Source organism: Suricata suricatta, chromosome 3, assembly GCF_006229205.1.
Source record: "Suricata suricatta isolate VVHF042 chromosome 3, meerkat_22Aug2017_6uvM2_HiC, whole genome shotgun sequence".
Classification (NCBI taxonomy): domain Eukaryota; kingdom Metazoa; phylum Chordata; class Mammalia; order Carnivora; family Herpestidae; genus Suricata; species Suricata suricatta.
This window is the reverse complement of record NC_043702.1, coordinates 149,511,715-149,524,504: the sequence shown is the minus strand read 5'-3', so window position 1 is coordinate 149,524,504 and position 12,790 is coordinate 149,511,715. Positions and strand designations below refer to the sequence as shown.

Genomic DNA, 12,790 nt, shown 5'->3' with positions numbered 1-12,790 from the left:
ACTTCATCAAGATAAAAAGCTTCTGCACTGCAAAGGAAGCAATCAAGAAAACTAATAGGCAACCAACAGAATGGGAAAAGATAGTTGCAAATGACAGATCAGATAAAGGGCTAGTATCCAAAATCTACAAGGAACTCACCAAACTTCACACCCACAAAACAAATAACCCGGTGAAAAAACGGGCAGAAGACATGAACAGACACTTATCCAAAGAGGACATCCAGATGGCCTACAGGCACATGAAACGATGCTCAACATCACTCATCATCAGGGAAACACAAATCAAAACCACCCTGAGATACCACCTCACACCAGTCAGAGTGGCTAAAATGAACAAAGCAAGAGACTATAGATGCTGGCGAGGGTGTGGAGAGATGGGCACCCTCCTACACTGCTGGTGGGAATGTAAACTGGTACAGCCGCTCTGGAAAACAGTGTGGAAGTTCCTCAAAAAACTATCCATAGAACTCCCTTATGACCCAGCAATAGCATTGCTGGGGATTTACCCAAGAGATACAGAAATGCTGATGCATAGGAGCACATGTACCCCAATGTTCATAGCAGCACTGTCAACAATAGCTAAAACATAAAAAAATCCTAAATGCCCATCACCTGATGAGTGGATCAAGAAGATGTGGTATATATATACAATATGGAGTACTACATGGCAATGAGAAAGAATGAAATATGGCCATTTGTAGGAACGTGGATGAACCTTCAGGGTGTCATGTTAAGCGAAATAAGTCAGGCAGAGAAGGACAGAAACCATGTTTGCACTCATAGGTCTAACAGGAGAATAGGAGAAACCTAATGGAGGACCAGGGGGAGGGGAAGAGGGAAACAGGGTTGAGGAGAGAAAGGGATGCAAAACTTGAGAGACTGTTGAATGCTGAAAATGAACTGAGGATTGAGGGGAAAGGGGGAGGGGGAGAGGGGGTGGTGGTGATGGAGGAGGGCACTTGTGGGGAAGAGCAATGGGTGTTGTATGGAAATCAATTTGACAATAAAATATTATGAAAAAAAACCCAAAAACAAAAACAAAACGTGTGGAACAAAAACCTAATTTTATAGGATAGATAATCTTGACCCTAAGTCAACTATAAATGCCTCCTAAATAACCAGACACTGACACAAAGATTTATGTTCAATGATACTCTTTCACTTAACTGTATAAAACAAAGTTAAATGTCCAGAAACAGACTATATTGACATAACAGAATATTATGTGGCCAACTAATGTCTTGAAGAATTATGAATACAGCAAAAATTAAAGCAGGCTCCAAAATGATACATTGTAGAGTTCTCAACTACTTTTTTTTTAAATGTATGTTTATTTCTGAGAAAACACTGGGCATGAGAGTGAGGGAGGGGCAGAAAGAGAGAGACAAAGGGAGAGGGAGAAAGGGAGACAGAGAATTCCAAGCAGGCTCTGTGTTGTCAGCCCAATGTGGGGCTCAAACCCAAGAACTGTGAGATGATGACCTGAGCCAAAATCAAGAGACAGATGCTTAACCAACCGGGCCACCGAGGTGTCCCTCAATTATTTCCTGAACATGAGTTAAACACTGAACAAGTTCATATATACATGTGTATATAAATAGAAGGCCTGAAAGAAACCCATGAAAAAAGATAAAGGTTACTACATTTGAGTTGTGGAATTATAGGCATTTTTATTATTAAAAAAAATAAAAGTTCCCATGTTTTGTACAATGAATGCCATTATGCTTAATTTTAAAAATATTAAATAGGGGCGCCTGGGTGGCTCAGTCGGTTAAGTCTCCGGCTTCGGCTCAGGTCAGATCTCACATTCGTGGGTTCAAGCCCCACGTCAGGCTCTGTGCTGACAGCTAGCTCAGTGCCCGGAGCCTGCTTCCGGTTCTGTGTCTCCCTCTCTTTCTGCCCCTCCCGCTCTCATGCTCTGTCTTTCTCTGTATCAAAAATAAAAATAAAACATTAAAAAAAAATTAAATAGTGGGGGCTGGGCCGTGCCTGAGAGGCTCAGTCAGTTAAGTGTCCAACTTCGGCTCAGGTCATGATCTCACGGTTTGTGGTTTTGAGCCCCGTGTTGGGCTCTGTGCTGACAGCTTGGAGCCTGGAGCCTGCTTCAGAATTTGTGTGTGTGTGTCTCTCTTTACCCCTCCTCCGCTCACACTGTGTCTCTGTCTCTCTCTCTCTCAAAAATAAACATTAAAAAATTTGTTTAAATATTAAATGGGGGTGTCTGTGGCTCAGTCGGTCAAGTATCTGACTTTGGCTCAGCTCATGATCTTGCAGTTCATGAGTTAGAGCCCCGCATCAGACTCTCTGCTGTCAGCATGGAGCCCCACAGAAATACAGAAAACTCTCACAAAAAATTATTAGCTTAGTGAAAACTTATTTACCTAACTTATCAGTGAAATGTTAAATAAAAATGTATTATGCTAAAACTTAAAGGCACAATTTGCCATTCATTAGGCCTTTGCTTGCCATGAACAAAACTATAAAACCATCTTAAGTAAACTCACCTCTTTAGCCTCTGTTCTAGTAACAGTGCTCTGAGAAACCACTTCACTTCCTTCTGGCAGTTTCTTCTCTTCCTTTATACCTATGTTCACATTAAACACATCATTCATCATTACATTTAGGCTGCAACTTCAGTAACAGATTAAAGCAAAACTTTTCTCCATACATATAAAGTTAAAGTTAAGACAGGACAAATAAAATTATAGATAAAGCCCACTGTCCTCATAAAGTTTAGAAATGCCCTTTAAAATATCAAAGGCTCCTGTAAAGGAACAGTTTAACCTCATTTGATCCAGTGGTTTTCAAAGTTCTCAGGGTACAGCTCTCCCAGAACTCCTGCGAGCACCCGGCACAATGCCGCCCTCTGAAACGAGACTGGGGAACCGGTACCACAGACCAAACTGCGTCCTCACCTGGCTTCTTGGTGATTCGGAGAAGCCGCCTGGCCCCAGGGGCGGCCTCGGGCTGCAGCGGCGGGGGGCCCAGGCTCTCGGAGCTCTGCTGCTGCCCGCGCAGCGCCTTCTCCTGTTTGATCTCCTCCAGCGTCTTGATGCGCACCTCCTGCATGGCCTTCGCTCGCGCCGCGGGCTCCTCCGACTGCACCTTGAGTGGCGGCAAAACCACCGTTTTCTTCATTTCACCATCGGGCTTCAGCTTCATGCCAGTTACATCCTTTCTGTTTTTCTGTCTCTCTGCTTCCTGCTGCCGGTGTTTCTTTTCCGCCAAGACCTCAGAGAAGGTTTTGATTCGGACAGTGGGGGGGCTTCTTGTTCCTACAGTAGAATCATCGACTTTTGAAGGTCCTTCTGTCTTGAGTTTCGGTTGTAATTCTCCACGTTTCTGACTAGCTTTTTCAAGAAGAATTTCTTCTAATGTCTTCACGTGGATCTCACCAACTTTAGTAACTCTCTCTGTTTTCATGGGGAAAGAAAATAAGTCACTGTATTTGGAGTTTATCTCAACAACTCATAGCTCTCTGTTCTTGGATCAGGACAGAGTCCTACTAGACTAGTATTTAGGCAGGTAAATAAAATGATAAAAGTATTATTAGTCTCAATTTCAGTTTCAGAATACTCCAAGTTTCAGGTAGTGGCCCTCAAGGAAAACTCTTAGGTGGCAAATAATACCGATTTGTTGGAGTTCTATTCAGAAGCTTATTCCGAAGAACCTCAAAGCCATTTACTAGTTGGAGAAATCTGCCATTGTATATATCTCACCAAACGAGTAATGAACTAATTCTTCCATTCACTTATAGACTTAAACATAGGCTGGACACTGCGCTAGAAAAGAACGGCAAGCAAAACACAATCTCTGCCCACATGTAGTTTGAAGTCTGACAAACCAAATAAGCAACAACAAAGTATAATAATAGATAACATTGTGGTTTTGTTTTGTTATTTAAGTAAGTTCTACACCCAACATGAGGGCTTGAACTCATGACCCTGAGATCGAGTCACACTCCCTCCTAAGGACTCGGCCAGCCAGGCACCCCGACAATGATAATGCTGAAGACGAAGTGTAATGCTATACCGAAGCAGAGAGCAAGACCTCCAACCTGTCTAGGAATTGGTTAAGGGAAGCTTTTCCAAGGAAGTAATACTGAAGTGCATAGTATGTGAAGGATGAAAAAGGAGGTGAAACAGGTCCATAGCAGAAGAAAAATGGGAAAGGCTCAGAGAGTGGCATGCCACTGAAGAGCTATTTTTAATGATACATTCATCATTCTGCATCTGCTTAAAGAGCAAATTCCACTCTGACAGATATGCCTGTCCTCGTTACTGAAGGGCTAAAAGAATGATGTAATGCGGGAAAAATGAGAAAAATCTGGAGATTGTACACACACACACACATTTGATAAGTGAATGACAGCTTTTCATGAAAGATCACAACCTAAAAATATCCTTTAACAACCTTACACACATCACACTTGGTTCCACCTTCTGAACTTTGAATGCGCCGTCCCTTCTACACAGAATATTCCCTACTGGTCTCATTCTCCTGCTGCCTAGTTAGTTTTAACTGAGTTCGGTTTAGAACCTGACACGCTCCAATCTAGCTTATTTCTCTGATCACAGCACTGCTCACACAGTACTACAAGCGTGTGTATGTCCAGCCACACCAGGTACTTCATGAAAAGGGACTATACTTAGTTACCTGAAATATTTCAGTATAGGAGCTGTACAGAGAAAGCACTCAAACAGGCACTGAATAACTTCCTTAGGTTTCTCAAATAAAAATCCTTCCATTTGAAGACGGTGGACTGATCTCCGAATTAACACTCCCAGGCAGTGCATGACTGGGGACGTGAAGACCTTGTAGCCCCACGCTACCGAAATTTTATCAAAATGACTGAGAAGATCACATAAGTGGAAGAAACCCACAACGGCACTGGAAAACAAGGCTGCCACTGGCAGGGCATCTATGTTGAGGGATTTGAGATACGACAGCAGCTGTCTGAATTTACAGAAAAAAAAAAAAAAAAACAAAAAAAAACCCCTGTTGGAATAAGATCTGTTCTTTCCAGCAGAGCCAAAGAAAAGCTGCCAAACTAGCAGGAAAAGCATCAGTGGGGAGGAACGTTAAGGATGGGAGGCACCCGGGTGGCTTGGTCAGTTAAGCATCCGACTCTTGGTTTCAGCTCAGGTCATGATCTCGTGGTTCGTGAGACTAAGCTCCACATCAGGCTCTGTGCTCACAGCCCGAAGCCTGCTTGGGGGTCTCTCTCTCCCTCTCCTCCATTCATGCTTGCGTGCTCTCTCTCAAATAAATAAACTAAAAAAAAAAAAAAAAAAAAAAGACCCTTTCATGCTGAAACTGAAAGAAAGGAAGGGAGGGAGGAAGGAAGAAAAAAACTTAAGCAATGGCTTCTAGAGCAGCTGGACCAGTCATGACCTTCTCCTGGGAACTGTTCCCTAAAATGAGGAGAATCTGCCAGGGAGGGGGGCACATTAAGAGCTCGGGGCTGAAGGAAGATGAAACAAATGGCAAACAGAAAAAGAACAGGGGAGAAGAGGGAAAAGTAAAGCTACGGAAGGAAAGAAAGTGGCTCTGCTCTGAGAGTCAAGAAACGTCTTACTGTGGTCTAAGCCCCCAGCCTTCCAGCCTGCACCACACACAACTGCCTCTTAGTACACCTTCCCCACTCGGGCAGACCTCACTCGTGTCTCCCAGTCGGGAGGGAGGACCACTAGGGAGAAAGCTGGTTAGAACCCACACCGGAAACCCAGGGTAGGAACTTATAGCTATAAAATAGCAGTAGCATTAAAAGTGAAGCAGAGGCACCTGGGTGGATGGCTCGGTGGGGTGTCTGATTCTTAATTTTGGCTAAGGTCATGATCCCAGTGCTGTGGGATCGAGCCCTGTGTCTGGCTCTGTACTGAGCATGGAGTCTACTTAAGATTCCCTCTCCCTCTCCCTCTGCCCTCTCTCTGCTTGTGTACTCTCTAGGAATAAAAAAATAAAGTGAACCAAAATATACAGAGAAAAGTGATGAACATGACCAAATAATATACACTCACACATTTTTTAAAAGGTTCAAATCAGAAACTCCAGAAGAGCCCGAAACCAGGCTGTAAAACAGGGAGAAATCAGAGAACCAAAATAAGGTCCTGGAAAATAAAAACACAAGTGCAAAAATAAAATCAATAGAAGGAACTGAATAATAAGAAAAGACCAACTTAGTCAAAAATCAGCCATCTAAACAGATTTAATAAATTATAGCTGCTGGGCCAAATCTGGCCATGTTCTCAATTTTATAAATACAGCTTTGTTAGAATGTAGCCACATGGGTGCACTTACACAGTGTGTAAGGCTGCTTTCACACCACAATGGCAGAGTGGAGTGAGTAGTTACAATGGTCTGAGACCACAGATCACAAAGCCTAAAATATTTACTGTATTCCTGACCTAGAAAATAAAGCCAAGCAAAGACCGTAGAAGGTGAGGCAAAACCCAAAAACAAACAAGAAACAAACAAAAAACCAAAGGAATGGAGACTATGAAGGCAAGATTAAAAGATACAAGAAGCCAATGTCTAAAAGTTTTAACCTCTTGTCTAGTAAGAATTCCACAAAGAGAAAACTAAAAAGAAGGGTGGAAAGGCATACTCAAAGCAATTAGAAGAATGTTTTCTAGAACTAAAAAAAAAAAAAGGTAAGTTCTTAGGTTTGAAGCGCCCACCTGAATACTGGGTTGAATGAACAAAAAATTCCACATTTAGATCTATCGTACTAAAATCACAGCATAAAGAAAGAAATATCCCAACTAAAAGCCTCTGAAGAATAAATTCAGGTTCTTTACAAGGGTAAGAATGTTTGATGTCAGGCTCCCTTCTTATGATGCTGGCAAAATCCTAACCTACAAGCCAGATAAAGATAGGATGAAAAAAGAAGAGTGAATGCTAACACGATTCATACACACAGAAAAACCAAAAAGCACCAAAGCTCAGAGCACCTGGCTGACTCAATCAGTAGAGCATGCAACTCTTGATCTCTGGGTCGAGAGTTTGGGCCCCACTTGGGGCACAGATTATTTAAAAAAAAAAAAAAAAAGCAAGCCTCAAACTGAATCTAGCAATGTATAAAAAAGCTGAACGGCTAGAGTACATGTTCATTTTACTACTCATTAAATTGTATACATATACTCTAAGTAGTTAGACTTTCAAATTTAAAAGGCTTAAAAATTAGAGGCCCCTGGCTAACTCAGATGGTGGAGTGAGTGTCTCTTAATCTCAGGGTTGTGGATTTGAGTCCCATGTTGGATGTAGGGATAACTTAAAAATTTTTAAAAAACAAAAACAAAAACAAAGGTTTAAAAATTAGAGTACGGAAAGAATACAGAATATAGGGAAGAATATTAGAATACTTAAAACGTCAATACCCAAATAAAACAAATATTAATATTTTGGGGTGGTTTTTTGTGCAGTGTTCTTTATAGGCATACAGTTTTATCTTTACAAAACTGGAATCATCTCACACATATTCATCTCCTATATATGGATGTTATTCCTAAGAATAAGTTTCTGGAATAAGAAAATAAACTCCATCACCCCCCAAAAATGAGGTTCTCACCCTAAATCAAAAGGTCAAAAGCACTATGTGCTCTTTCGTCCCCTTTCTTCATTCAATACAATGAAGAGAAGTTGTTCACGTCATTGTTAAAAGCATGACTTACGACAATAATTATGTTAGTACCTAACTACCTTAACTGAATTTCTGTTGGCTATTTAGGTGGTTTCTAGGTTCTTACTATTACTGCTATGGTAAACTAATCATTTTTCCATTTTTTAAGAGAATTCATACCAATGAGTAATTAATTACTTAAACTATTATGGTAAAGAAAAAAAATAACAGAAGCTGGTTTTAGAGTTTACCTACCTGTTGCCTCCTCACTGTTTGGACCAGATGACATACCTAATCGCTCCTTCAGAGACTTGGAAACGTGAACTGCAAAAAAATTAAAAAAATCAAAAAACCCCCCCAAAAGTTGAACCTAGATTTTTTTTCATCATTACTACTACTGTTTTTAATTCAGAGAGAAAGAGTGCACGTGTGAGCAGAGCAGGGGGGCAGAGGGAGAGCGGATCTCAAGAAGGCCCCATGCTCTGCGCAGAGCCCAAAACAGGGCTTCATCCCATGAAGATGGAATCATGACCAGAGCGGAAATCGAATGGACACTTGACTGAGCCACCAGGCGCCCCAGAATTTCTTCCCCAAAGTTCACAAATTAAGCTTATGCTTGTCTGTCTTCTAATGCAAATTCTTTTAAAAAAAAATCTGTTAAGATCTTAAAATTTTTCTTTTCCATAAAACAGACATATGTGAATCATGGATTCCGTTGAGTACTCTGCAAAGTTTAAAAAACTTTTTTTTAGATCTGAAAAGCAAAAACTACTGAATTCATGGAAATAATTTTGTTATTGTACAGCCTTCTAAAATCTTAGTAGCAGCAAAAGGCTCCCATCCCTCAAATCTATTTAAAATATGCTTTTTAATTGTAAAAATTTTCAATATGTTTGATAGGCAAGGAGAAAAAGGGTATGGCTGCATAGAAAAAGTATAATTTCTATTTGCTATGAGAATGCATGGAAGACTCTAAATAAGAACATCTACTCATCAAAACGTCTTGGGGGGCACCTGGGTGGCTCAGTTGGTTAAGCGTCCGACTTTGGCTCAGGTCATGGTCTGCGGTTCAAGCCCCACATTGGGCTCTGTGCTTTCACTATTTTTTTTTTAAATGTTGTTTATTCTTTTTATTTTTGAGAGAGAGAAAGAGAGACAGCATGAGCAGGGGAGGGTCAGAGAGAGAAGGAATCACAGGATCTGAAGACAGGCTCCAAGCTCTGAGCAAGCAGTCAGCACAGAGCCTGATGTGGGCTCGAACCCATGAACTGTGAGATCATGACCTGAGCCGAAGTCGGACGCTTAACTGACTGAGCCACCCAGGGCCCCAGGCTCTGCGCTTTCAGTGCAGAGCCTGCAACAGATCCCGTCCCCTTTTCTCTCTGCCCCTCCCTGTTCATGCTCTCTCACTCAAAAATAAATGTTAAAAAAAAAAAGAGAGAGAAGTTAAAACTAAACACAATAAAAAAAACCTTTTTTTTTTTTTTAGTAATTATCATCAATGTTTCACTGCTGTCATAAAAGGAAAAAAATCCCAACCTTGATCTCTTCCTATAAATAGAACTTCAACTACATAATCACTTTTTTTTTAAATTTTTTAAATGTTTTATTTATTTTTGATAGAGAGAGAGACAGAGCATGAGAGGGGGAGGGGCAGAGAGAGAAGGAGACAGAACTGGCAGCAGGCTCCAGGCTCTGAGCTAGCTGTCAGCACAGAGCCTGACGTGGGGCTCGAACCCACGTATGTGAGATCTGACCTGAGCCGAAGCCGGAGGCTCAACCGACTGAGCCACCCAGGCGCCCCTACATAATCACTTTAACTCCCAAACATCTCTTAAGTTAGTCCGTATCTCTCCATAACAACGTCCAGGACCAAAGTATCTATGCTGCTAACTCCTTGCATCCAGACTATTTTAACATCCTGCTAACTAATATTCTGGATAGCGTTCTTGTCTTCTTCTGATCCTTCTCCATTTTTTAGGCAGGGTGATGGTTCTAAAATGTCTGAGCTTTTGATCCTTGTTCATAACCTTCCCGAGGGTTGCTACTAAGCCCAAAGTCCCTACCATGGCTTCAAAGTCGTTATACAGGGGTGCCCGGGTGGTTCAATCAGTCAGGTGTCCAACTCTTCGATTTCTACTCAAGTCATGCTCCCAGAGCTGTGGGATCAAGCCCCACGCTGGGCTCTATGCTGGGGGTGGAGCCTGCCTGAGACAGTCTCTTTCCCTCTGCTCTGCTCACAGGCACGCCCATATGTGCTCTCTCTTTCTCTCTCCTTTGCATACATTATTCTCTCTGCCTGGACACAGCCTCTGGCTCTTCAACATCAGCTAGCTAATTCCTAACTCCTGTTTCTTTTCTTTCTTTTTTTTTTTTTAAATTTTTGAGAGACAATGTGAGCAGAGGAGGGTCAGAGAGGCACACAGAATCCGAAGCAGGCTCCAGGCTCTGAGCTAGCTATCAGCGTAGAGCCCTATGCAGGGCTCAAACCCATGAATCGTGAGATCATGATCTGAGCCGACCTGATAACATTACTAGACGCTTAACCCACTAAGCCACCCAGGTGCCCCTCCTAACTCATGTTTCAGATCTAAACTTTGACCTGGGAACCCTTCCCTGATGGTAAAATAGGTGTGTTTTCTATGTGCTCCCATAACACTGTGTACTTTTTTTTTTTAAATTTATTTTGAGAGAGAGTGCATGCAAGTGGGGGAGGGGGCAGAGAGAAAGAGAGAGAGAGAGAATCCCAAGCAGGCTCATGCTGAGGCAGAGCTTGATCCCACAAACCGTGAGATGATGACCTGAACCAAAATCAGGAGTCGGACACTAAACTGACTGGGACACCCAGGCGCCCAACACTGTGTACTTTTTCTGTCACAGAACTTATCACAATATACAGAAATATCCCAATCTGCCATTATCCTATAAACCCCTGAGGACTATGATGGTATTTATTTTATCCAGTGGCCTCTGACAGCAGATAAACACTCAAATGTTTGTTGAGTACAGACACAAGATAACCTAATTTACCTAAACAAAAAAGAATACAAACTGTCCCTGATAACATTACTAGAGAGAACCGTGATTTTACACACACACACACACACACACACACACACACACACACTCACTCAAAGTGTGTTACAATAAAGGTACCTTTCTTCGGTGCTTTGTCAGTATTAGTTTCTGTAGCTTCCACTTTCTTCCCTAACCTCTGTGCGAGGCTACGCTTTAATGGAGGATCGCTGTCACCACCTACAAACAGACAGAACTTAGTTTAAATCAATCTTCAGCAAGGTTAAGAAATATAAGTAAACAAACAACGCAGAATAATTAAGTTTTCTGTGTTTATATGGTGTGTTCAGTCACTAGCTTCCTTAGAATTCAATGTTAGAGAATACAAATGTCCCAGAAAGAAGAAATAAGGAAAGGAATAAAAAATTAGACCAGAAAAATCAACACCTACCAAATAACAGATTAAAATAACAAATGGCGAGTGATAAGCCCTGGTTAAGGCCAAGATTCAGAATTAGGAATATGTGGGGAAAAAACTACGTGCAAAAAAAGAAATCCTGGCCAACTGCTAAACTCTAGGCCTATCTGGGGTTGAATGCACCTGGGACGACTAGGTAACCACCAAAGCCACCACGGGCATTTCCCTGTGACATGACGACTCTGAAGACCAATCAACTCTAGAGAAGAAATCTAAGGTTATGAAAGACTGTGTATGAGGTCACCAATTAGTGATAGAGCCAAGCCCCAAGCCAGGTTTCCCGGCCCCTGGTTTGCGATCTTGTTACTGTTCCACACAGGTGTCCAAGTGCCACAAGCTGGAAGCTGTTTTTTTGGTGGCCTGACTGAAGGTGTAATCTTTGAGGGGTCCCATTAAAAACTGGAGAGACTACACAAGGTATGATCTCCTCTCTACACTCATTTAGAATTTAAATGTGAAACCAAAAAAAAAAATCAGAGTTTACATGTATGTTGCCATTTAAAAAGCTGTTATTTTTAGCTAAAAAACTCAAGTCTCAATTTATCCACAGAAACAACAAAAATATTTTCTTTATTGTTTTCTCAACACAGTATCATCTAAAAAGCTGGTTATATTCTAACTAAATTGTAACATTATAAACTTCCGTAATCAGTAAAAGGGATTAACACACATGTGAAAAACATAAAGGAACTCCCTAAGTTCTTGCAGCCAAGAAATTCAGAGGGACCAGCAAATCAGTATCAACAGGACATTCATACAACGGGAGTTCTGGAGGACATACATGTTAATGCACAAACAGAAAACAAAGGATCTGCACAAAATTTATCTCACCTACTGAAAATTTTCGTTTTCCCAGTCTCTCGGTTAGACTCAATCTTACCAAGGGTTCTTCTCCTGAAATGGCAAAAACAGAATTTCTCTACCATTAGCTGATTTTTCTGTATTCAGTAACTAAAATAATGAGTTACAAAGCATACTCTGATATTATGTCCATCCAGGAAGTCTCTTGAAAATCAGATCTCAGTATTAAGACTATATCTCATTGGAATTAAGCTAATAATCATAATAATAAAAAAAGACCATCTCCCTGGGAAAAAAAAGATTTAACCTATTATAATTTTTTAAAGTTTATTTTTTTGAGAGTGACAGCAGAGGAAGGACAGAGGAAGGGAGAGAGGATCCCAAGGAGACTCTGCGCTGTCAGCATAGAGCCCCACAAGGGGCTCAAACTCACGAATCACGGGGTCATGACCTAAATCAAAGAGTCGGACACTCACCCGACTGAACCACCCAGGCGTCCTGTTAAGTAAGAATTTAAATAGCCAAACACACAGCGCAAAGGGAATTAATAACACAGTCCTAATTTAACACTCCCCTGTATATGAACACAGGTTGTGTTCCAACCAACCAATTATAAAACCCAAACTATTCTTTTGCTTGTGCACCTCGCTACGCTCAATGCAATCACACTCTGCTCCACTTTTCACCTTCGTCTAGAACTTTACCAGCAAAAAGCGAGCTTTCTTTGATTTTTTGTTATTTGAACAGCACATTTAAATGTATGTACACTACACTTACTTCTGTCATTATTTCTTACCACACTGCAAACTATTAAGGGAAACCACTGCCATTTTTCTATAGCTTAAAGACTTTTTTCCTGCCAATCCATCAAAGGC

At 41.3% G+C, this 12,790-nt stretch overlaps 1 protein-coding gene across 9 annotated transcripts in view; it reads right to left on the bottom strand.

Annotated features, from left to right (window-relative positions):
* The window catches only part of ZC3H11A (zinc finger CCCH-type containing 11A), a 46,248-nt gene that overhangs the window by 6,128 nt on the left and 27,330 nt on the right, over positions 1-12,790 (bottom strand). For all 9 annotated transcript variants that reach the window (XM_029935532.1, XM_029935531.1, XM_029935533.1 and 6 more), the window contains 5 exons: positions 11,946-12,008; positions 10,778-10,876; positions 7,877-7,945; positions 2,916-3,413; positions 2,505-2,584 (listed from right to left, as the gene is read on the bottom strand). In XM_029935532.1, the coding sequence (XP_029791392.1) occupies positions 2,505-2,584; positions 2,916-3,413; positions 7,877-7,945; positions 10,778-10,876; positions 11,946-12,008 (809 nt within the window). The remainder of the gene's footprint in view (positions 1-2,504; positions 2,585-2,915; positions 3,414-7,876; positions 7,946-10,777; positions 10,877-11,945; positions 12,009-12,790) is intronic.